Genomic DNA, 23,938 nt, shown 5'->3' on the forward strand with positions numbered 1-23,938 from the left:
AATGAGGTCACTTGCTCAAAGTCATACTGGTAGCAAGTGGCAGAACCACATTTCAAATCCAGCTCCTTCCACAGAGTTTGTGTTGCTCTTAACCACTTGGCTGGAGGACTACCTATTGACGAACTGCCTCTTCTTGGACATTACACATGATCTGAATTCTTACAATTCTGATAAGTATGTTTTATCATCCCCGTGTTACATTAGGATCCCGTGGCTGGTGAATGAAGGCAGGATTTGAATCCAGACCTGTCTTATGCCTAAATTTTTATTCTTCATGATCTAATAATATCTCTAGAGTGGAATTACTTGAAAATATCTTGCTAGTGGATTAACTGGGCTGTTTTTCTATCTAAATCTGGCTTGGCCTCAGTAATCCAAATCTAAATGTCAAAGTTATAAGCTAAAAGTATAAAATAAATAAATGTAATAATAGCAATAAGGCATGTTTATTGAATGCTCACTATATATAGATACTGTTCTAAGAACTTACGTAGATAACTTCATTAAGTTTGGCAATAAACCCTTAAGTGTTTAGCTACTTTGGAAGCGTAGATTCACTGATCATAAATAGTGTATTGTTAAACGAGTACATTCTCTTTTTAAGAGAAAAAAGATGCTGCGTGTCACAAAGGAAATGGGCACACTTAAAACTAAATGCCGCTTTGCTGGTATTAAAACATACTCCCTACATTCTGCACAGCTTCACTGAGACCTAAGTGTCAAGATTATTTCACATGGTCCAAATATGACAAATCTTTTTCTAACCATTTGAAACGTGAAAAGGGACACGTTGCACTTAAATCTAAGAATGCGTCAAATGGAAATCTCGGCTTGAAAATGGAAACCTTCATGTCTTTTGTGAAGAATCTGGTTTAAAAATATTTTATCAGAATGTGGGATGGAAAAGGAAGAAATGAAGATAAAAGTCAGCCAAGGCTACTGTACTGTATGGTAACAGTTCTGCACTGAAAAGCTAAATAAATCCTTTGCCATCATCAGCAAGATATATTCCTTGTCTGCTCTGTGGATGCAGTCATTTTAATGAACAGATTCTGCTTCTCCCAGTTTTAATGACCAAGAAAAGAAAAGAGCCGTGCAACATGTCACATATTAGAACTAATGTAGCCAAGAAACGAGAGGGACAGCTCAGCAGACAGGGAAAAGGGCAAAGCATATTATGCCAAGGCACCCACACATAAGCAGACGTAAGCCCCCTAATGGGCTCATATACATTTTAGGTCATTTGGAAATCTGAAGAGTGCAGACTATGGACCTTCAGAGAAACGCTGTGAAGGTAGTAAAAGGGGCCTGAGGGAGTTGTCCTTTTGTGACATAAAATTAGAAGCATATTCAAAGTCAGAATCCTCTCAAGTAGGCAGCCCTACTCCAGGCATCATAATGATTAGAGATGCTGATGTGAATGGGGAATAGGTAAGCATCATGCTGCTTGCCAGTGGTACATCCTAGAAGATGCTAGAAGATCTGCGCATGAAAGGAGGCACCCACCCACCTCTGCCTCTGCAGGGGGAAGGGATGGTACATCTGATTGCTATGAAGCCATTCTAGTGAAGGCTGCCTTCTAGCGTAGTGGGAAACAGAGATTGTCAACAGCTGGGTAACAACAGACAAGAGGCAAGCTGTGTTTCTTCAGAGTTGCCCTCTGGTACTAGGACAATGTCACATGGGATGAAAGGTCAACACTGACATGACTGCACCCACCAGAAAGGTTATCATAATAAAAAGGGAAATCCCTAGTGCACTCAGTGGGAAGATAATGATAGACAATGGCACCTGAGTCCCACTTGCAAAACTTTACTATGATGCTAATCACTTCTCACTACACCAAAGAATTTTTCTCCTGTTTTACTGGTTTGCAAACAGCTGGACAAATCCACATAAAGGCATTTATTTTAATTATCGCCTGATGATTTTATTACTACTTTCAGTTCCTTTTATATCTCCTTGAGCTCAGCTAATAGTCTCAGGACACTCTACTTGTGTTCACTTCAGTAAATGTCCCCTCAACATTTCACACAGCGCCCTCTAACTCACATCTGTGTTCCCTATCCAGTAACTCGTGTTTTGCGAATGGTTATTTACAGATAAATCTAGAGAGAAAGCCCTTTTTATAGTCTTATTCCCCGGTAACTTGGTTGGGGAAAAAAGACACAGGTAGATATGAGGCTGTGATAGCATTTCATTTCCAACAGATGTAAAACACCTGTTTACAAAAGCCGTCAATCGTTTTCTATACACACTTTTTCATGCAATGTCCTTATTCCTGAAATGTCTTCAAGGTCCCCAGGAAGGAGCTGATCATGAGGCACACCTCTAACTAAGAGAATCCATCTGAATCTAGGAAAAGTTGCAGAACTCACCTGCTTCGGGGGTCCGTAATCCAAGTGAGTAAAACAACATGAACTGCTCAGAAACATGGTTGTACAAGCTGATTCCCAGCCTCCTGGAACAGTTCCCCATTCATTCTTCCACCCACCCCTCCCACACAGAGCAGGTTCCCAACACACAACAAAACCTACAGATGGCCATTCTCCAACTCCAACCAATCCCATCTGGAATCTGGGGAAGAGAATGAATTTCTGCTTTGCTAAAGAAGGGCCTCTTTATCAAGGCCTCTGCAGTTTTGCTCAAGCACAGTGCAAAAAGTGTAGAAGTTTGGACTTGTAGAGATAGCTGAGTTTCTTGGGTGTGACCCATTTAAACCAGGTCATTTTTAAGCGTTCTTTTAAAGTCTGATTATATTAATTCATCCAATCATCTAAAAGGAGTGATGAGGGACCTATATGAATACCTATCCATTAATGTAGGACACTCTGAAAATTAAACTGGTGGAAGGAACAGTCATCACTTTCAATTTCTTTTCCTGTTTAAGCAACTTTCAGAGAATAAAATACTTTAAATAAAATCACAAGTAAAGCCACCTCTAGGTGGATTTCAAAGAAAACGATACCTTTTAAAAAACAAAAACAACATGTGGCAAAGTTTGAGGGGTCCTCTAATCACACAGTGATCAGGAAGCTGCTAGAAACAATTAGGCAGGGTTTCGAAATGACTGGTACAGGATGTGCCCAAAGAAAGACATGCTGTGCGCACTGGTGCAGCTGCCAAAGTGACTACTGCAAAGTACCCTGAACTTTTAAAGGGTGGCATGGGATTACTCTGACTGCCCTCCCCCTCAATCTGGTCGCCTTACAAACACGCTAGCCCTAGAGATATGTGGCGGGAGGCAGGAGGGAGGAGATGAGAGGACCAGAGAGCAGGGGAGGAGGAGGGCAGAGGGAGGGAGGTGTCCCAGCTCTGGGTCGCTAGGGACTAGAAGGTTTCGCTTTCGTCCAAGTAGGGGGCGAAGAGGGGGCAATCAACGTCCTCCCCCAAGAGCCCTCCGGGCAGCGAGGACAGCAGAAACGCCCGTGGGCCGCCGGAATCCGGCGTCCCCGCGGGCCCGGGAGCGCAGGGTCGTGCCGGGCGGTGGGGGCGTTCACGACGCCCCTGAGGAGGGACGGCGGGGTGGCGCGGGTGCAGCCCACGACGCAGCCTACCTGTGCGGCGCGCGCTCAGAGCGCGGGGCCCGCCGGGGGCGCGCAGGTGCTGCGGGGCAGCCCGCGGAGGGCCTGGGCGGGCGGGGCGTCCATCGTGCCCGGGGGCGGGGCGCCTCCAGCCGCAGGGGGTGCGCGGGGGCCCTCCGCTCAGCTCCCGCCTCTTCCCCGGCCGGCTGAGAAACGGCGGGCCGGGCGGCGGCCGCGGCAGCAACAGGCACCGTGGCGGCGGCGGCGGCGAAGGAGGAGGAGGAGGTGTCTGCGCGCGGCGCGCGTTTCCTCCTCCCGCTGGGCGAGCGCGGGGGAGGCGAGGGGAGGGCGGCAGCGGGGCTGTCCCGACTTGGTCCTCGGGGACCTGCGAGGGGGACGCGGTGCCCTCTCCCTGCCCACTACGCCTTGTGACTGCCCGAGAGGCGCTGCCGGGGCAGACGAGTCACACGCGGGCAACAGCTGCTGCAGTGCGGGTCCGCCGCGGCCTCCCCCCCTTCCCGGGGGCCCATCCTGCGCCCGCCCGGTGGCTCCAGCCCGGGAACGGGGGAGGCAGTGGAGAGGGCATCCCGGGCGCCATCCCAGCGCAGGGTCCTGGCCCGCCGCACGCCTGGGGCGCGGGACGCGGGGCCCCGCGCGAGACTAAGGCGCTCGTGGAGGGATGTGCGGTCGCACAGTCCTGTCCTCGGCGGCCTATTTATAGCAGAGGGCCCGGCCCGCGGTGCTCTCAGCAGGTGGCACTGCCAGCCCGCTCTGCGCCCCTGCGGAAGCTTCGCCTCGTCAGCGCTCTTGCCTTCTCCCTCCGAAACGGACGCGCTGAACCCTGGACAGAACACAGGAAGGCGACCAAGCCACCTGGCTTTCCCCACATCACCGCTTCTTCCTGTCCCAGGGTTGGATGATGGCAGGGAGTGAAGGGAGGCACGGACATCCCACGGGGAGCTGGCAGGCAAAGCAGGAGAATCGGGGGGGTGGGGAAACTGCAAAGGCTTAAGTACCCTCCCCTATGGAGCACCGGTGAGCCCCGTTTCTGAACAACTGAGGGGATGACGCAGGCACTGGATGGGGCGCTATTTCTCTCGAGCGCGCGCGCGCACACGCCTTTTCGCGTGCCTATCGTTGGGTCAGCTTTGGGGAAGTCCCCAGCGGCCTTGTTAGAGAGTAAGGAGACACTCTGGGGAGAGGTAAGCCGACTGGGAAAGCGAGCTCCTAGGATCAGGGGATAGCGGTGAGCAGGAAACAGGCAACCCTCCAAATCCCTGCCCCACTAAGTAAATAGGGGCAGTTTCACCCCGGGGGGTGGGAATTGTGGGATCTGAAGAAAGTAGGGTACCGGAGACGAGTGAGCAGGGAGGGGAGAGCAAGAACAGGAAAATGGAAATGAGGGGAAGCAGGCAGTCGTGGAGAAACCCAGGTGACATCGTTGGGGTTATCTTGCTTAGTGTTGTTGGAGGCCAGCTTTAGGGCAGTGACAGAGAGTTTGGGCTGTGGGGTTGGACTTGAACTCTAATCCCAAACTCCACCACTAGTCTGGAGAGGCTTAGGCAAGCTACTGGACCTCCATCCTCTTACCTGTAGAACGAGGACCAATACACACTTCATAGGACCATTGTGAGGATAAAATGGGCAAGTGTATGCAAGGTAGCACATACATGGGCCTCAACTAATGGCAGCTGCGATTGTTACTGTGGCTCAGGAGGCAAACAGCAATCCAAGGTGCCCCCTCCTCCCTGCCTCACCAATAATGTAGTCCTAGAAGGTGACCCAGGTTACGTCCAGGGGAAGTATATTTAAGTGGGACCCAAAAGTGTTATCCATGGCTTGATTTAAAACTCTCGTAGGAGTGGTAGCTATTATTCATTGAGGGGCTGGTCTATTTAGGGCATTGTGGTAGGTACTTTACATGTATTGTCTCTAATCATTATAAAAACTCTGCAGAGCAGAGAGGATTAAATCCACTTGACCAGGGAAACTACGTGGTTAATACCTCTTGGTGCCCGTAAAGCTAATAGGTGCCTGGACCCAGAACATCCAAAGCCCCTTATAACACACTTTCTCTTTGGCCATTGTGTAGCCCTCTTGTAGCACTTAGCTCATTTTTGTTATAGTATAAATATTTGTGTACTTAGCCTTAAATTAAAAACAAAACTTGAGGAGTATATACAGACACGAATACTCTAATGATTAGAACATTCATTGGGTTATGGAAATGGTTTTTCATTAGGTTACAAGACCAGGTAAACAAGTTAAGTCATATTGTCGGTGCTTGGATCACCTCACAATTACTTCACATCTTTATTTCCAACTCAGTTGTGCAGTTCTCATTCCTCTCTGCAGCAGCCTGCTGAACACACCTTCTGCTAGGATGTCAAGACAGGTGCAATGTCATCCATTTCACTGACACCCCTAAACTGCCTTTCATATGAGGTCAGACAATTAAATTTGTGAACTTGTTGCAACGATGTTGCTAACCTTTTTTTTATATATCGGAGGGATTATTCTTATGAATTTGTACCGACTAGATAAGGAGTTCATCAAGTTTACTATTTGGAAGTGCTGAAAAGGCTGCATGAAAAAGTTAGACAAAAACGAACTTTTCGCCAACAATTCATGCCTCTTGCATCACAACAATGCACCAGCTCACACAGCACTGTCTGTGAGGGAGATTTTAGCCAGTAATCAGATAACTGTATTGGAATACCCTCCCTACTCACCTGATCTGGCCCCCAATGACTTCTTTCTTTACCTGAAAATAAAGGAAATATTGAAAGGAAGACATTTAGATGACATTCAGGACATCAAGAGTTATACAACGACAGCTCTGATGGCCATTCCAGAAAAAGAGTTCCAAAATTGCTTGGAAGGGTGGACTAGGCGCTGGCATCAGTGCATGGCTTCCCAAGAGGGAGTACTTTGAAGGCAACTGTAGTGATATTCAGCAATGAGGTAGGTAGTACTTTTTCTAGAATTAGTTCGTGAACTTAATTGTCTGACCTCATACATGTCCTGGCAGATGATGGTTGAAACTGTTATTTAAGAATCCTGCCTGCTAGACCCTACCTATGGTAGAATGGGTCCGGCCAAGGCTGGGCTTTGCTTACAGAACATGTTGGCCAGAACACCCTCCCATTCTGCCACTCCCCTCCCTTTTCTTTTCCTCACTTATTCCTCCACCCCCACTCTACCCACACCTCCAGTCCCAGAATACAGGAAACCTTAGGTGCAGGTGTCTAATCAGGCCACAAAGGTAAAAAGTGGGGAAGGGCAAAGGCAGACTAGGTCCTGTGTCTCTCATACTATTGTAGTGAAGGGGGAAAACATTCCTGTCCCCCACCCCACTGCTGAAATCTAGCACATTCCAGCTCCAAGATTTACAATTTAGTGGCAAATGACCATTCGCCCCAACCCCTGATCTGGGTCAGGGAAGGGCCATGGCCTTTTAAGCAGCAGTGATTTCTGCATCATTTTTCCAGTTCCCAGGGTTAGTTAGTGCCCTAAGAATGATAACAAGGGATTTTATAACACTTTTAGCTTCCTGGAAACAGAACTCCTTTTATAATACATGATAAGGATTTTCTTTTTCTTTTTTCTTTTTGCTGTAAGGCATTGTCTCTGGGAGTAGGAGATAGCCTGCCATCAGCCTCATTTGCACGTGTTTCTAGCAGCTCGGGAAGAAATAGTAAAAGGTTCCTTGGACCTGATGGTGATACCTGGAAGAGCAGGATAAAGACTGTCAAACTGGAGTGGACATCCATATTGTCCCAGTACAGAATAGAAAGGTAAGAGGTAACCCCCCAGCTGTCACCTATAGATGCCTTTGTTCCTGAGGAAAGTAGCTCCTTCCCCTTGTCGTGCAGATGTGTGGCTCCCAGCAGAGCTGGTACACTGCCATGGCAGAGGCTAGGGCAATGTGGCCTTGGTGATGGCAATACAGAGCTCCCTGGAGACACAGGAAGGGATTCTGTTGGTAGTTCTCTAAGTCATCAATAACAAAATTAAGTAAGGAATGGGGCCAAACTCTGCTGTGACTCTTTCAGGCCCCTGATTCTCCTGACTGGTGTAACCCAGGAACACACAAGGCATTTTGCTGCTGACACCAGTTCCTGACCCCTTGGCTCAGTGAGTGAAAAACCGGGGACTGCAAAGTCTTCAGCAATTATGGCTGCTGCCAGCTCCTTGTGTGGACAACCCTTAGCTCCTTCTGAAATTCTGCCACAGGTCATTCTTTTGGGGCTTCCCCTATAGAGTCTTTTCCAATTTAGTCATTTGCAGCATAATTAATTGTTCATTGCCAAAGGCCAGGAACATTAATATCAACTTTAAGATGGCTGCAGAGTTCTAGAAAACTGTGAACCATTGGTTCCATTAAATTAAGTGAGAAGCCCAGAGGCCACTTGACTTTTAAAAAGTTAAGGGACACATGTACAAATCTAGAATAAAGAGTCTTTGGTTAATGTAGAAGAGAGGCCTTTAATAAAATTATTATTATTAAATGTATCAGTCATTAAATGTTTACATTAGTTAGAAATCCAGACTCTCTTGCTATGAAAACATTTTTAACCTGATTTCCAAGTATACATAATAAAGTAAGAGTTCTTAACTAGTGGGCCTATTTCCAAAATTGGCATAAATAAAGGCAAGAAATTAAGATCATACTGGATAGACCCTAAGGATGGTTCACTGGGTATGCTTGTTCCCATTGATTGGCAATGACTTTCTGGAACCCTGGACTGATGGTGAGATCTGGGATGGCTGGAGAAGGTTTCTGAGGCAAGTTCAAGCTCTGTGGGAAAGGGTGCAAAATTAAGCAGCAGTGTCTGCCTCAAGCATGGGAGGAGGCAGCATCGTGGCACCAACACTAGGTAATTTGCCAATCCTGCCAACCCAGGGCATAACTACTAGCATCTTAACAGTACATGAAGTAATGGCCAAGTGTCTTAATTATCTACAAAATATGTTCTTCACGACATGTAAATGGATTGAAGTCAAGATCAGAGAGTACATTACATTGACTTGCCTACAATGGTGGGGCCCTGAAATTGCTTACTGAAAGGCATAAGAATAATAAAATATAGTGGAGTAAAAAACAAATAAAATGAGCAGATAACCAATATCGATTTTGGAATTTCAGCAATTTAAATAAGCAAAAATTTCACGGCACAGGATACCTTGTGCTTACAATGGGTGCAACAACATAAACCCATGAAGTGTGAGAACAAGTGGACTGAACAAGCCCAGAGTAAGTTCCTATGAAGTGTCCAATCTCCTTTTATGGACAAAGCAGATAAAACTCTGGGCACCGGTCTACTTCCCTTTTCGGCTCCCTCTCCTATTTATTAAATCATTGCTATCCACAAACAACTGTTCCATACAGATCTCTGACAAAATCCAGCCTCCACTTGAGGTTCCCACTAACCACGTGAGCTGGTTTTGTGGGTTTAGGCATCAAGAGCAAAGCTGAGCAAGTGTTAGGTAGCACACCACTCTTTGCTATGATAGCTGAAGTTGTCTAAGGTCTGTGAGAATTTCTTTATAAATTGTCAGTTATGGATCTCAGGGAGTTTACCCAGACTGGTAAGATAACTAAGCTTCCAACACTCCAAGACAACCACTTCATTTTATCCCACATGCCACTGTGACATTGCTGGTACATAATGTAGTAATCTCACCTAGAAATACGCAGTAGTTGCCTAACTGGTCTCCCTGCTTTTGCCCTGGCAACCCTGCAGTCTATTTTTAATACAGCAGCTAGTGAATCTGTGAAAACATTAGTTGGGATATGACGGTACTTTACTTAGAACCCCCCCAGGGCTTTTCCCAGAGTAAAAGTCAAAGTCCTTGTAATGTTTTTTTCTCTTCATTTGTATTTTTTGTTAAATGTATTGGGGCGACATTGGTTAATAAAATTATATAGGTTTTAAGTGTACAATTCTATAATACATCATTTGTATATTGCATTGTGTGTTCACCACCCAAGTGAAATCTCCTTTCATCACCTTATATTTGACCCTTTTTATTCTCTCCTACTTTCCCCTCCCCCTTTCCCTCTGGTAACCACCATATGGTTGTCTTTATTTGTGAGTTTTGCTTGTTTGTTTATCTTGCTTGTTTGTTCCTTTCATTTTTTTAACACTTAAATGTTAGCTTCTATTATTATTATTATTATTTTAGTTTCAGATGTACAAAACAATGTAATAGACATTTGCACCCCTCACAAAGTGATAACCCCCGCAATCTACTACCCCTGACATCGAATATATCTATTACAATTCCATTGACTATATTCCCTATGTGTACTCCACCTGCCGTGAATATATGTATGTATATGTAGATATATATATGAAATATATATATGTATATATAGATATATATGTAGATATATATATATGAAATATATAATTATAGGTGACATTCAATATTATTCAACTTCAGCTTCAGGTGTATAGTGGTCAGGCATCTACACATTCTATAAAATGTTTTCCCTAATAGTGTTCTCCTTAATAAGTCTAGTGCATCTACACATTCTATAAAATGTTTTCCCTAATAGTGTTCTCCCTAATAAGTCTAGTGCCCACCTGGCACCCTACCTAATCTTTATAAAATTATTGATTATATTCCCCAAACTGTATTTCATATCCCTGTGGCTATATTGTGACTACTAAATTGTACTTTCTAATCCCTTTACCTTCTCCCCCATCCCCACCCCCATCCCATCTAGCAACCATCAGTTTTTTATCCCCTGAATCTCCAAGTCTATTTCTATTTTGTTTGTTCGTTTATTCTGTTCTTTAGATTCTACATATAAGTGAGAACATACGGTATTTGTCTTTCTCTGATTTATTTCACTTATAATATTCTCTAGGTCCATCCATGTCGTTGCAAATGGTAAGATTTCATTCTTCTTTATGGCTGAGTAATACTCCATTGTGTAAATGTACCACAGTTTCTTTATTCAATCGTCTGTTGATGGGCATTTCGGTTGTTTCCATATCTTGGCTATTGTGAATAACATTGCAATAAACATAGGGGTGCATATATTTTTTTAAATTAATGCTTTGGATTTTTTTGTATAGCTACCCAGGAGTGGAATTGCTGGGTCATAAGGTAGTTCCATTTTCAATTTTTTTGAGGTACCTCCATACTGTTTCCCATATGCAATCCCACCAACAGTGCATGAGGGTTCCCTTTTCTCCACATCTTCACCAGCACTTGTTGTTTATTGATTTATTGATGATAGCCATTCTGATCAGAGTGAGGTGGTATCTCATTGTGGTTTTTATTTGCATTTCTCATTGCAATGATTAGTGACATTGAGTATTTTTTCATATGTCTGTTGGTTACGTCTTCTTTACAGAAATGTCTTTTCATGTCCTCTGCTCAATTTTTAATTGGGCTGTTTGTTATTTTGGTGTTGAGTTGTATGAGTTTTTTTAAATAATTTTTGGATATTAACCCCTTATCAGATGTATCATTGGCAAATATCTTCTCCCATTCAGTAGGATGCCTTTTGAAACTCTTTAGTTTGATGTAATCCCATATGTTTCTTTTTTCTTTTGCTTCCCTTGCCCGAGGGGATATGTTAGTAAAAATATTACTAAGGATAATGACTTTTCTACAGAAACTTTGCAGGCCAGAAGGGAGTGGCAGGAAATATTCAAAGTGATGAAAAACAAGGCCTACAACCAAGATTGCTTTACCCAGCAAGGCCATCATTTAAAATTGAAGGAGAGATAAAGAGCTTCCCAGAAAAGAATAAACTAAAAGAATTCACTACCACCAAGCCAGTATTGCAGGAAATGTTAAAAGGGCTTCTTTAAGCAGAAGAAGGTAAAAACAAACTAAAGGAAAACCAGATATACAAATAATAAAACGGCAATAATTATGTACCTATCAATAATCCCTTTAAATGTAAATGGATTAAATGCTCCAATCAAAAGACAGAGTGTAGCTGAGAGGATAAGAAAGCCAGACCCATGCATATGCTGTTTACAAGACATCCACCTCAGATCAAAAGAAACACACAGACTGAAAGCAAAGGTATGGAATAAGGTATTTCACACAAATGAAATAAGAAAACAACTGGGGTAGCAATACTTATATTGGACAAAATAGACTTTAAAACAAAGACTATAACAAAAGGCAAAGTAGATAATAAAGGGATCTACATAATAATAAAGGGATCGATCCAACAAGACATAACCCTAGTAAACATCTATGCACCCAACATAGGAGCACCTAAATATAGAAAACAGACATTAACCGACATAAAGATAGAGATCAACAGTAACACTATCATAGTAGGGGACTTCAACACACCTCTGACAACAAGGGACAGGACTTCCAGACAGAAAATCAATATGGAAACAGTGGCCTTAAATGACGCATTAGACCAGTGGATTTAATCGATATTTTTTGAGCGTTTCACCCCAAAACAGCAGAATATATTCTTTTCAAGTGCACTTATAATGGTTTATAGGGTCCTATAGGACCCCTTCCCCACACCCACACCATGTATCTCATGCTACTAGTATTGGGGTTCAGGCTGCTCAAACCTCACTGGCCTTGCTGTTACTCGAAGCTACCAGGCACACTCCTGTCCCAGGACCCTTGCTTTCAGTATTCCCTCTGCCAAGCACACACTTCCTTCAGATGTCCACATTGCCCCCTACTTCGATTTCTTTAGGTCTTTGTTTAAATATCACGTTCTCCCTGAGGCTTTCTCTGACCAACTTTTTGAAAATGGGAGCCACTGCTACACACACTTCTTGTCCCCTTTTCTTGATTTATACTCGTATTTCTCCATAGTATTTATCGCCCTCTAACATACTGTTACTTGCATATCATTTGTCATCTGTTTCTGTCCCTCTCCTCTAAGAGGAAAGAATTTTTTCTGTTTTGTTCATTGCTGTGTCTCCAATGCATAGAATAGAACCTAGTACACAGTGGGCATTCCATAAATATGGAATGAATGAAACTAGTTTGTAATGCATGACATTTGTGAGTTCATGGAATATCTATATGGTACCTCCCTTAGATTAGAAACTTCCTAGGTTTCCCTGTTTACCCCTTGTACCCTTATGGGGTTTCTCAACTGCCCTAAGAGATATGTCAGTCCTTCACCCTGGGTGAGCTGAATGTCAAAGCATGAGACTCCTTGTTTAACTGTCAATACAGGATCTCATTCCCAGATATACTACAAATGAATTGTAAAATCATGGAACTGAGAGCTCATCCATACTTAGTATTTGTCAAAAGCTTGGTTGAGAAAAATATTGTTTCAAAGCACTGTCTAAAAGATATACAGTCCAACTTGTCCTCTAGACTCTGGATCCCCTAAATTCAGTTCCTGTATCAGATCAACCCAAGTGAGAGCTGTTTGCCTGAAATGCATCCACAAAAATTTATTTTATTGAGTTGTACTTTGACATCTCATTCGCTCATATTGGGGGAACACATTTTATAAAAATGTCCTATTCATTTTGGGGATATTGTTTAATATCTAACACAACGTCCTTTTAAGGAGATTTGGGGAAAAGTTCTCTTAGGGCTCTACCAGGAATAACTTTTCTCTCCGTGAGGAACTGGTGGTATTTCCATCCTTGAACTGACTACTGGGTCAAAAGTTAAATTTGGGATCCATTGTTTGGCAAATATTGAGGTCATGTTGTGTGCTAAGTCATTGATTCCCAAGTGCCCTTTCTAAGGCACCCCAGCTTGTGCCAGTTTTTATTTATCCATCCAAGACAAAATATGAATAACAACATATAATTTCATAAAACTAAACTGGACTACCCTGTATTCTGAGATCATGTTTTTCCCACTTTGTAGGTGTTAACAAAAGAAAGTTTTTTTAATGAAATTATGGTGAGGGTCAATGGTAGGAGCCTTTGTTGGCATGTTTTATTTTTGTTTTTTCACGTCTTTACCTGGCAAAAGAACATGATTGCATGCTTCTGTCAGTTTTCATTGTTAGGTAAATTTAGTGGTTTAGAAAGCATCGGTTATTACCTTACTCCTTGCTTCATTTTACCTCACCTTTCTCTTTCTTTAGTCCTATTTTCTTATTTTTAAATATTTTTGTTGCCTTGTATGCATACAAGCAGCATTTAAGCATTCATTTAAGCATCATTTCTGGAAATGTGGCAGACATGAAGGAAGAAAGGAAGGAAGGGAGGAAGGAAAGAAAGAAAGAAGGGAGGGGCTTATAGAAAGCAAAGAACATATCAACTTTGGCATGGCCTCCAGCTCTCACTGCATCAAATCTTCTTACTCATCCTCACCTGGAATGTTATTTGCACGTGTATAGTGCTTTATAATCGACACGTCCCATCTTATTAACCCTCAGTAGCCCTCAAAGGTTTTTCCCCTACTTCTGTCATTATACACATTAAGAAAACTAAGCCTAGAGTTTGAATTTTCGTAAGGCAGAAGACTTGTGGGGGAAAAACTGGAATTTTAACTGAGATGTTCTGCTTCTAATTCTTTTCCTCTATGTCATGATACTGCTTTGTAATACTGTTTTTGAGGGTGCTATTGTTTTGTTTTTTAAGATATAAAGAGAGTCCTTGGCTTTCAGGATAACCTTCCTTGCTGCAAGGTGTTCAGTGGTAGAGCTGAGCTTTGGCTGGGACTTTCTGACCCTTTAGTTTGGGGGAGCACCCATTAAAATGAATCCAGGTTCCAATGATCAGCACATATGGAAGAAATGTGTGCAGGCTAGTCTCCTTCTGACCACGTTTCCTATTGCATAATAATTCATGTTATGCCGCAGCATGTAGTGAGAGCATGCCTCATTACTTAGTTATTTTCTTTAACAGCAAAGCTGAGCTAGAGTCATTCGGCCTTCTTCTCATTTTCCTGTTGCTAAATATAAAACGTAAGATGAAGTTCTCCTATCATTCAAGGAAAAGGATTGTCAGTCCTTGAATGTGCAGTTTAGAGATAAAATTAAGGGGGAGATAAAATTTACCAAGATTCCCAAACTGGCAGGTATGTACTACAAAGGGCTTAGCAGAGTCTTTCAACCAGTAGAGATTTGTTGATTCTTTCCGAGGCCTTGAACTCGCACTAAAGTGATGTAAAGATACAGGAGCCATTGTCACTGTCCTCAGGACACTTCCACTCTTCTAATTCTAAAAGTCAACAAACTTTTTTTTTTTAAGATTTTTTTTTTTATTATTGGGGAAGGGGAACAGGACTTTATTGGGGATTTTTTTTTTTAAATTGGGGAACAATGTGTACTTCCAGGCCTTTTTTTTTTTCTTCCAAGTCAAGTTGTTGTCCTTTCAATCTTAGTTGTGGAGGGTGCCGTTCAGCTTCAGATCCAGTTGCCGTTGCTACAAGGAGTCGAACCGGCAATCCTGTGGTTGAGAGGACGCGCTCCAACCAACTGAGCCATCTGGGAGCTCAGCAGGAGCTCAGCTCAAGGTGCCCTGTTCAATTTTAGATGCAGGGGGTGCTGCCCACCATCCCTTGCGGGACTCGAGGAATTGAACTGGCAACCTTGAGGTTGAGAGCCCACTGGCCCATGTGGGAATCGAACTGGCAGCCTTCGGAGTTAGGAGCATGGAGCTCTAACAGCCTGAGCCACCGGGCCGGCCCCCAACAAACTTTTAATAAAGGCCGAATACGAAACATTTTAGCCTCTGCAGGCCATTCAGTCTCCTTCCCAACTTTCAATTCTGTCATTGTAGTGCAAAGTAGCCATAAACAATATGTAGACAAATGAGTGTGGCTTTGTTCTAGTGAATGTTGACACTAAAATCTGAATTTCATAAATTGTCATAAGGCATGAAATATTATTTAAAAATTTTTTTTCAATCATTAAAAAATATAAAAACTACTACACTAAACTAAAAAATCTGCACAGCAAAGAAAACCATCAACAAATGAAAAGGCGCCTATAGAAAGGAAGAAAACAGTTCCCTACCACATGTCCGAAAAGATTAATATGTGCTTTGTTATTAACACACTAAATAACAAGATGGGTCTAACAATGGACATGATTTTCAGTAGTGATGAGTATATATGATATTCTGAGATATCTGTGACAACTGAAATGTGACATGAAAATCGGTGATTTCCATTGGTGACAAAGTCATGGAGTCTGATAATACTTTTGTAGTTTGTTGCCTACATTTTAAATTAAAGAGAGATCTAAATTTTGGCTAGAACTTCTAAAAGTAACTTAAAAATACTTTTAAATTTCCTATCCAAGTTCATTGACTCTTGGGATTCTATGCACAGAACCTTTGGAAAACCTTTGATCTCAAGTTAACAGGTCCTGAAAAGTCAGGGAGAATGTGGTCTGGGAAAAGTGAGCAATTAAAAGGTTTTCTGAGAGTACAATTTTAGTAGAGATGAGAAGACAGAGGCTAAACTGCCACATAGACTCAGCAAGGAGAGAGGAGGCTCTAAGTATTGCTATGCAATTTTGTCCCCATCCACGTGGCCTATTTCACCACTTCTTTAAGAGGAGGCTAGACTGGTGCCACTTGGGCCATGTATTCGAGTTCTTAACAATACAGCAGATGCTGCATCATGGAACCAGGCAAACATAAAGCATTTGTATACCATGATGTCTGTCAACTGGACTTTTTAAATAGTCTTATTAAAACATTATTTCTCCAAGGCTGTTTGGATCAGACTTACTCTTCCCTCCGAAGACACCCCGGATTATCAGAAACACTTGCTACTTCTTTAATTTCAACTTTACCGGTGGGAACAAGGATGATTACTTTCATTGATTTTTTTACATTTTTGTAATTATCTACAATAAACATGTAGCTATGGAGCCCACAATTTTCACCCCGATGATTGTAGTGCACACAACGTAGAAATACTAATTTTTTTCTCTTTAAAAATTACTGTCAAAAAAAAAAATTACTGTCCACATCTGGGAAATGAGGGCAGCAAAAAGATACTGGTTTCCTAACACAGAGCTGCAAACACTAAATGATTGAACTGTGAAACATTGTTTATAAATCTAATTTGTTCATTTATCCAACGATAGTAATGCTGAACACTTTGCAATTTATAATGTGTTCTCACAGATCATCTCATGCCATTCTTTCAACAAGGAGGTATTTTAGCTGTTAAAAATACCATTTGCAGTATACAAGAACGAGAGGTAAAATGACATATACATCGTGTTATTCATTGCTGTTATATTAGCAAGGAATTGGGAACTTAAATGTCCTTCTAACTAGGGAAGTGAAAGGCACATGGAGAACAATATGTACTGTGTGCCACCATTTGTGAACAAATGCGTATTTCAACTTCATCCATTCTCTATTCAGAAAATGGCCTATTCACTATTTCTTTCATCATAGTGATTTGTCAAGATTCTCACACACACACACAAAAAGTATACCTTGCCCGTGAGCTCAGCGTCTGTTTCATCCACAAGTTCAGTTCATGCAACTGTAACTGTATTTCTCTATTCTTTTAGGTTTCCACTCATCAGCCAGTGTCTGGCTTGTGCTGCAAACTGGTGATTCTCAATGACGCAATCTTATTTTTGTTATGACGATGGCTACGATCCTGATGAAAGAATGGATGCTAGAGAACAACATTGACCATGTGTGACTTCACAAACTTCAGAGTCATTTTTGTCTTACTTTGTGAAATTAATGTTTGTTGCTTGCCACAGAAAGGCACACTCTGGGGTAAATTTCATGGCATCACACAATTCTGTCCAGCATCCTTTTCACAGAAGGTGCTAACCGCACACTATGACCCCGTACATTGTGGCTGTCAATGAGACCATCCTTTTCAAGCAGCAGCACGAACTCGTCCTCATTTAAATCTCTTGCTATCTCATCAACGAGATGGTGGTTCTGATTCCGGGTTGCACACCAGAGTGCACAGCGTCTGAAGGAAGATCGTCAGACGTCACATTTCCTCTGACTTGTGGTTATGTCCACCATGGGGCCACTCAAGCAAAGCCTTCATCAGGGCCCTTCATCAATTCTTGCACCTATTCACATGGCTCCCATTGTTTGTTGGTCTTTATAACTCGACATAAAAAATGTAATTTTGTTTTAGAACAGGCAAGTAATCAATTCAAAGCCATCATTAAGAACCTAAAGGGGTGACAAACCACTTTCTTTAAACCACTGGAGGTCGAGAGTGCTCTCTGGGCACAGCAGGTACTCTTTCAACAAGGTTGACACAAGTTACAAATCCTGTCTGAAACTTCATCAGCGCCTCCTGCCCCCTTCTGTGGGAAGCCTGCCTCCAGCAGTCTTGCAGTATTGTGTGTGAGTGATTCTGGTCATATTGAACCCTCTCTCTTTTTAACTGAATCCCACTGCTATTTAACTGATTTTCTCTTTATTATGCACTGCAGAGCAAGAGTGGGCAAACTGGCTGGTAATAACTAAGAAAACAAGTAAACTTGGAAAACAACTAAACACAGTGTGAGTGCCATCCCCCCCCCAACCCCTAATCAATTATTCTTGCCAAAAGAAAAAAAAAATCAAACTTGAATTAGATCATGCTTCTTCATCTTCTCTACCACTTTGCAGGAAAAATAAGGTACAGAGAAACATGTTAAATACACCACAAGGAAGCAATTAGCAAAATGCAAGCTGCAGGAAACCCTACAGGACAAATGATTTGGTAGTTGGGAATAAATTACAAAAAGGAAAAAAGAAAGAAAAAGATAAAAAATTTACAGATTAAAAGGGATTTAAGAGAACTATAAACCAAATGCAACGAGTGGACACTATTTCAACCCCGATTCAAACAAAGCACAAACTAGATGTATGAGGCAAATGGGGAAATTTGCACACTGGATAATTTGATACCAAGAAATTGTAAACATTTTTAGGTGTGACAATGGTAGTATGGTTGTGTGTATGTAAGTCCTATCTTTTATAGATACATACTGAAATATTTACAGATGAAATGACAAGTCTGCGGTTTGCTTCACAATTGTCCCGTAATAAGATGGAGACTGAGGGGGATTTAAATGTAGCGAGACTGGCCATGAATGGAGGGTTTGCTATAGCTGGGTGATGAGTACCTGGAGGTCCATTGTACTATTCTCTGTGTATGTCTGAAAGTCTCCGTAACAAGTTTAAAAAGAAAAAGACACGAGAGTAAAAAATTAGCATCACAGAAGATTCTGGACTAGTGTTTTGACTTGACGACATACAGTGTGGAGTGGAGGGAAGGTAGCTGGGAACTGAATGGGAAAAAATATTTGGCATCAGGCTGCACTGAACGCAGTTTGAGGATGTCTGAGTCGGAAAGTCAAGTAGGCAGGTGGCAATACAGGGTTGGAACTTGGGAGAGAAGTCTGAGTCTGCACTTAGGACAATTACAGCCATGAGCACAGAGAAGTTTTCAGAGGGCAGAGAATCAATGACTCCACCTCAGGGACTGAACTCAGGTCCAGAAAGAAAAAAAAAAAGAGAAAACAGCCTGCAGAACCAGCAAAGGAGATAATTAGCTCATACTTTCATCTAAAGTTTACTTTTATTTTGTTAAACAACAGAACACTTATCAGATAAGGAGCTACTTTCACTGGGGCCACCAACAGATTTTTAAACATAGTTTTTTGTTTTATTTTCCAGTTAAGCTGAAACAGCTGAGAACAATGCATTTTAAGGACACAATCAGGCTCATCATCTCTAAACTGCAACCCTAACTTCCCTTTGGAAATTGCACAAGGCTATTGTGAAATGGCTTCAAAAGCTCTTTAGACCTGGAGCTGGCTCTTGGGTCTGCGTGGCCAATGCCATTCCGTACCAGGTTTGGGCCAAACACCAAAGTGGCTTGAACTGGAATCCGAGTAGGAGATGGCCAACAGCTATTTCTCACATTTTCTTTTCAACGCTCTTTCCAAGGGAGCCCGGTCAAAAGAAACCAGATTCCCCAACACTGTTCTCCATCCTTGTGATCATGTGTTCCTGTCCGTGGGCCTCACTTCTCCAGACAGTTGTTTCTCTTCCGTTACTGAATGATCACTGCACTTACGTGCTTACGTGTAGAAGCCCACAGAAGAAGGGATGCTATTTTAAACTTTGATTCTCATCTGCCTAAGAGTGTGATATCTTGCTTTCAGTGGTTGACTTACTCTACACAAATACGCTTGTGGCAAGGGTGGGGGAGGAAGAAACTTTCCTCTACCCTTCAAGGTTCTTTGGGCTGGTCTAATAATTAAATCTACATGAGACAGATTACCAAGAGAAAATAACCAAATTTAATTACATACATATGTATGGGAATCCCTCCTACATGTCTGCAGACTCCCTGCATACATGAGAGGTTCAGAAACAAAGGGAAAATGAGGTATAGATGACATTCTGAGATAAGGATGAGGGAAGGCACCTTGGAGCTTCAAAGGGTCATTGTAGGATGATAAGAGCAAATGTTCAGTAATTAGTAGTTTGCTCTGCCATAAGACAGGTCAACAAAGTGATGATAAGATTATCATGGGCAAGGCCCTTAATTCATATTCTTTTAGGTAGTTAAGGGAGAACAGAAGTTTCTCATGAGCCTGTAGGGTCGATTACCTTCAGCTCAAAATAATTTATATGCCCAAGTGGCACACTTTAGGAGGTCTGATCTGAACCCCTACACAAATTGGAACCAAGGGATGATGCAGGGAAATGACATGCAGATAGTCTCCCAGAGTCAAGTGTTTTAAACAAAAATGTGAGGAATTTGAACTTGATAGTCTAGAAAAAGACAAGCGTACAGGGGGCATCACAGAACTGCTTGCCCACCATTGGAATATTCTCCTCTTGCAGAGCAGTACACTTTGTTGCAATGATATGTGCACAGGTGTATTTCCCCTGCTAGACTAAGTTTGAGATCAGGATTGTATGTTTATTACCAGTATCCAGAAAAGCACCTGGCTCATAGTGGGATTCAAACATGACTTAATCAGTGAACATATGAATGACTGCACAAATTAATTCTTAACATTCATTCTTTTTTGATGTAGAAATGATGTATTATATGCCATCCTTTCAAAATCCCTTCAAAATAGGACACACGCTTTTGTTCTGTCACTTGAAGCACTTATTTTTAAAACCATCTGCGTCTCCAAGGTCATGAAATAACAATACTTTTCCATAACAGTGTGATGATTGAGGTAAATCAATGAGATAAATATGAAGTACTTCCAATGTTTCTTAAAGGAACAGCTGTTGTTTCATAGAAATACCACAAAGAAAATAAAAACAAAAAATAGTTGGCCTGCATTTTATCCTGCGAATCAGTCTCTTAGACTTAACTTGAGATTTGTTCTTTCTAGGCACCAGAGAAAATGGGCTGCCAGCTCTACACTCAAATTGGAAGGTCTTCCCCAAGCAGGTTTCGCTAGGAGGATGCAGAGGGACTTCTGTGACAGAGCTCACTCCTGATCATTGCCTAACTCCCCTGCAAAACATGTTCTCAGCCATCTGCAGGGCACATGGTATGCCTTGCTTGTCCCCAATTTCAGCATCCACCCCCTTCAGGCTGTAAGGCAAGGTGGGATATGAACACAAGGCTGCCGCTCTTTGGTACAAAGTGCTTTCCCCGCATCGCAAATGTCTTATAAGAGGACTAGTTAAGCATTCTGTCAAAGAGAATTGCCAATGACTTATGATTGCTGATCGTGCCCTTATTGGATTTCTACATAATTTAAAGACCTGCAACATGAAATGATCTCAGAGAACATTTAGTAAAATCTCCACATTTAAAAAATGACAGAATTATCACCCAAAGTCCATAGTGTACGTTAGCGCTCACCCTTGGTGTTATACATTCTCTGGAATTGGACAGAGGTATAATGACATGTATTCACTCATGTAGCATCATACAGAGAATTCTTTTTAACGGCCCTAAAAATCCTCCGTGCTTTGCTAATTCATTCCTCTTCCCGTTAACCCCTGGCAACCAATGATCTTTTAATTGCCTCTAAAATTTAGTTGACGATGTGTTCATGTAGGTTCATCAATAGTAACGAATGTGGGGGACGTGAATAATACAGGAGGGTGTGCCTGTGTGGGGACAGCGGGTAGATGGGATATCGCTGTAACTGCCTCTCAATTTTGCTGTGAACCAAGAACTGCCATAAAACAAAAGTTGTAAAAAACAATAAATTGAGACAGAGAAATTAACTGACTTGACCAAGGTCACAGAGCTGGGTCACAGAAGACCAAGATTAGAATGCAAGGGTCTTATGTTGCAAGCTTTATACACCACAAATTATGCTACCATACATCCCATAATAAGAAAAAGTCAAGAAATACTTAGTGAGCATCCATGGTGTACTATTTCTTGGGAATATAACTAAGAAATTGAATTGAGGGATCTCCTGTAGGTTCAACTGACCACCTGCTCACATGAGTGGCAGAGAAGTAGGATATGTCCTGAGGTTTACATCTGGGCTCTGTTTAACTGCCCCCCGCCAACCCCCCAATCCCAGCACCTCTACTCTTTTGTCAATGCTGAGCTCCGTGCCTGGAAGACTTTCTCCTCCATCTTCAACTGCTATTCACCCCTGAAGGTGAAGCAACTCATTTGTCACCTCTTCTGTAAGGCTTTCTCTGGGCAAAATGGCTCTCTTGCACTTCTGACCTCTGAGTACTTTGCATATACCACTGTTATAGAATTTGTAAGTATTATAGCTACTTATTAGCCCTCCAATTAGACTCTGAGCTCCATCACAGGACTGAATCGTAGTCACCTTTGTATTTTCAGAAACAAACTCTGGAATGGGATAGAGTTCACATGCTCAAAAAACTGGAGAGGGGACACAAATCTGTCATTTCTTTTTTTCCAGAGCACAGTTTGAGACTAGAAAACATTATAAAATAAAAACAAATATAGGTTCTACAATGAAGCAGCTGATAGAATATACTGAATCCTGCAGATTTAAGAGTTCTAGTAGGACACAAACTATGTATTATTAAGACACAAAAAATTCTTTTCCTTTACTTTAGAAAAATGATGGTCAACAGTATTGTTATTTTTCATTGTTCAGAAACTGTTCATAACCCTTTAGGTTAACAGTAAGAATAATAACGAGCAATCATTTGCTTTAAAAATAGACAAATTACATAAAACACATAAAGTATATAAAGAACAGCTTGGTCCTAGCTCTTGGGTATTCACTCACTGTGAGTCCTTTTGGAAGGTTACAAGGCCAACAATTATGAGGAGGTAGAAGGCAGACTAAATAATAAACCTGGAAAAGAAAGTCTATTATAAAAGAGTCTAGTTTTAAATTTTGATCACATATCAACACGGCAAAAAAAATCAGTCACCTAAACAGTTGTTACTGAATAGTCCTTATTGCCTCAGGACCAAGAATTAAATTGTGCTGAAGCAAAAAAACCTATACAATAAAATACGTTGCAAGTCTCAATAACCAATTGTTTGATTCAAGATTTAAAGAGACAAAATGAATGTTAACACATGGAACAAAGATGGTCAAGCTGTCTTTTCCTAGCACACATACCATGTATAGTGGTGTGTTAGTAGAACTAAAAAGATTCTGGTCAAAAAAATTTATCTTTTTAAAGTATCATTGACTCCTTTTTACAGGTTTCTGTAAATTGTATTTTCCCCAAACATGAACACGACATTTAATCTATTCATTTATTTTACTTTATATGCCATTGTTAGAAATCTAATTATGCAGACAGGCACACCTCAGAGATATTGCAGGTTTGGTTCCATACCAGCATAATAAAGTGAGTATCACAAATAAAGTGAGTCATAATCTTTTTGTTCGTGGAACGTTTTGTCCTCAATTTCTAAAAAACACACCTGTGAAGCACAATAAAGCGAAGTGCAAAAAAACGAGGTATGCCTGTATATCTAAAATATGGGTATCCTACATATATGACAGCCAGAATTTAGTAATTGTATAGGCTTTCTGGCTATTTCAATTGCTCCTAAAAAGAATTACAGAGAAAACATATACTTGTTATTTATTCTAATTAAAGCATATTAATTACATTTTTAAAGGTCATTTATTTTTAAAATCTTAATTTTTAAAAATTCTGATAATGCCCACTCTCAAACTTTTAATAGAAATGTTGGTTTGTTAGGTTTGGCCATCTTTTCTTTACCTTAAAGGTCAAACATGAAACAATGAGGAATGTGGTCTACTTAAAAAATAGAAACATAGTGACAGCTTAAATTATTTGGCCCTCACAAATAATGCTGAACAAATCAAGGTAATTGTAGGTAAATGTAATTAAGCCCAAGACTGGAATATTTCACTCTGTCTTGGGCTGCAGGTTATACTTTTGTGGCTGGAAAAAATGTTCTTCAATAGCACTGACTAGTTCCTGTAGTTCTTTCTTCAGCTGCTCAGGATCACTGCAAATACAAGGGGGAAAAGTCCAGATCAGTGGATTATTCCAAAGCACATTTTATTTTTTATT

The 23,938-nt window shown here is 41.5% G+C and overlaps 3 protein-coding genes across 5 annotated transcripts in view; 1 reads left to right on the plus strand and 2 right to left on the minus strand.

Annotated features, from left to right (window-relative positions):
- The window catches only part of TBC1D1 (TBC1 domain family member 1), a 201,610-nt gene extending 197,263 nt beyond the window's left edge, over positions 1–4,347 (minus strand). For all 3 annotated transcript variants that reach the window (XR_013993874.1, XM_081057659.1, XM_081057658.1), the window contains exon 1: positions 3,558–4,347. The gene's annotated coding sequence lies outside the window, so the exon portion shown is untranslated. The remainder of the gene's footprint in view (positions 1–3,557) is intronic.
- LOC308499457 (uncharacterized protein) lies at positions 1,471–18,183 on the plus strand (the record flags this gene model as incomplete). The annotated part of the gene is made up of 5 exons (XM_081052938.1): positions 1,471–1,536; positions 3,359–3,486; positions 3,577–4,726; positions 7,146–7,321; positions 16,993–18,183. 3 exons carry the CDS (start codon positions 1,471–1,473, stop codon positions 4,442–4,444), a joined length of 1,062 nt encoding a protein of 353 aa, XP_080909064.1. The 3' UTR covers positions 4,445–4,726; positions 7,146–7,321; positions 16,993–18,183.
- An 826-nt stretch (positions 18,184–19,009) lies between these two features.
- Positions 19,010–23,938, minus strand: part of PGM2 (phosphoglucomutase 2) — a 35,912-nt gene continuing 30,983 nt past the window's right edge. The window contains exon 14 of the mRNA XM_081057704.1: positions 19,010–23,873. Within this exon, the coding sequence (XP_080913830.1) occupies positions 23,771–23,873 (103 nt within the window). The 3' untranslated portion in view covers positions 19,010–23,770. The remainder of the gene's footprint in view (positions 23,874–23,938) is intronic.

The sequence above is a fragment of the Rhinolophus hipposideros genome (genome assembly GCF_964194185.1).
Source record: "Rhinolophus hipposideros genome assembly, chromosome: 1".
NCBI lineage: Eukaryota > Metazoa > Chordata > Mammalia > Chiroptera > Rhinolophidae > Rhinolophus > Rhinolophus hipposideros.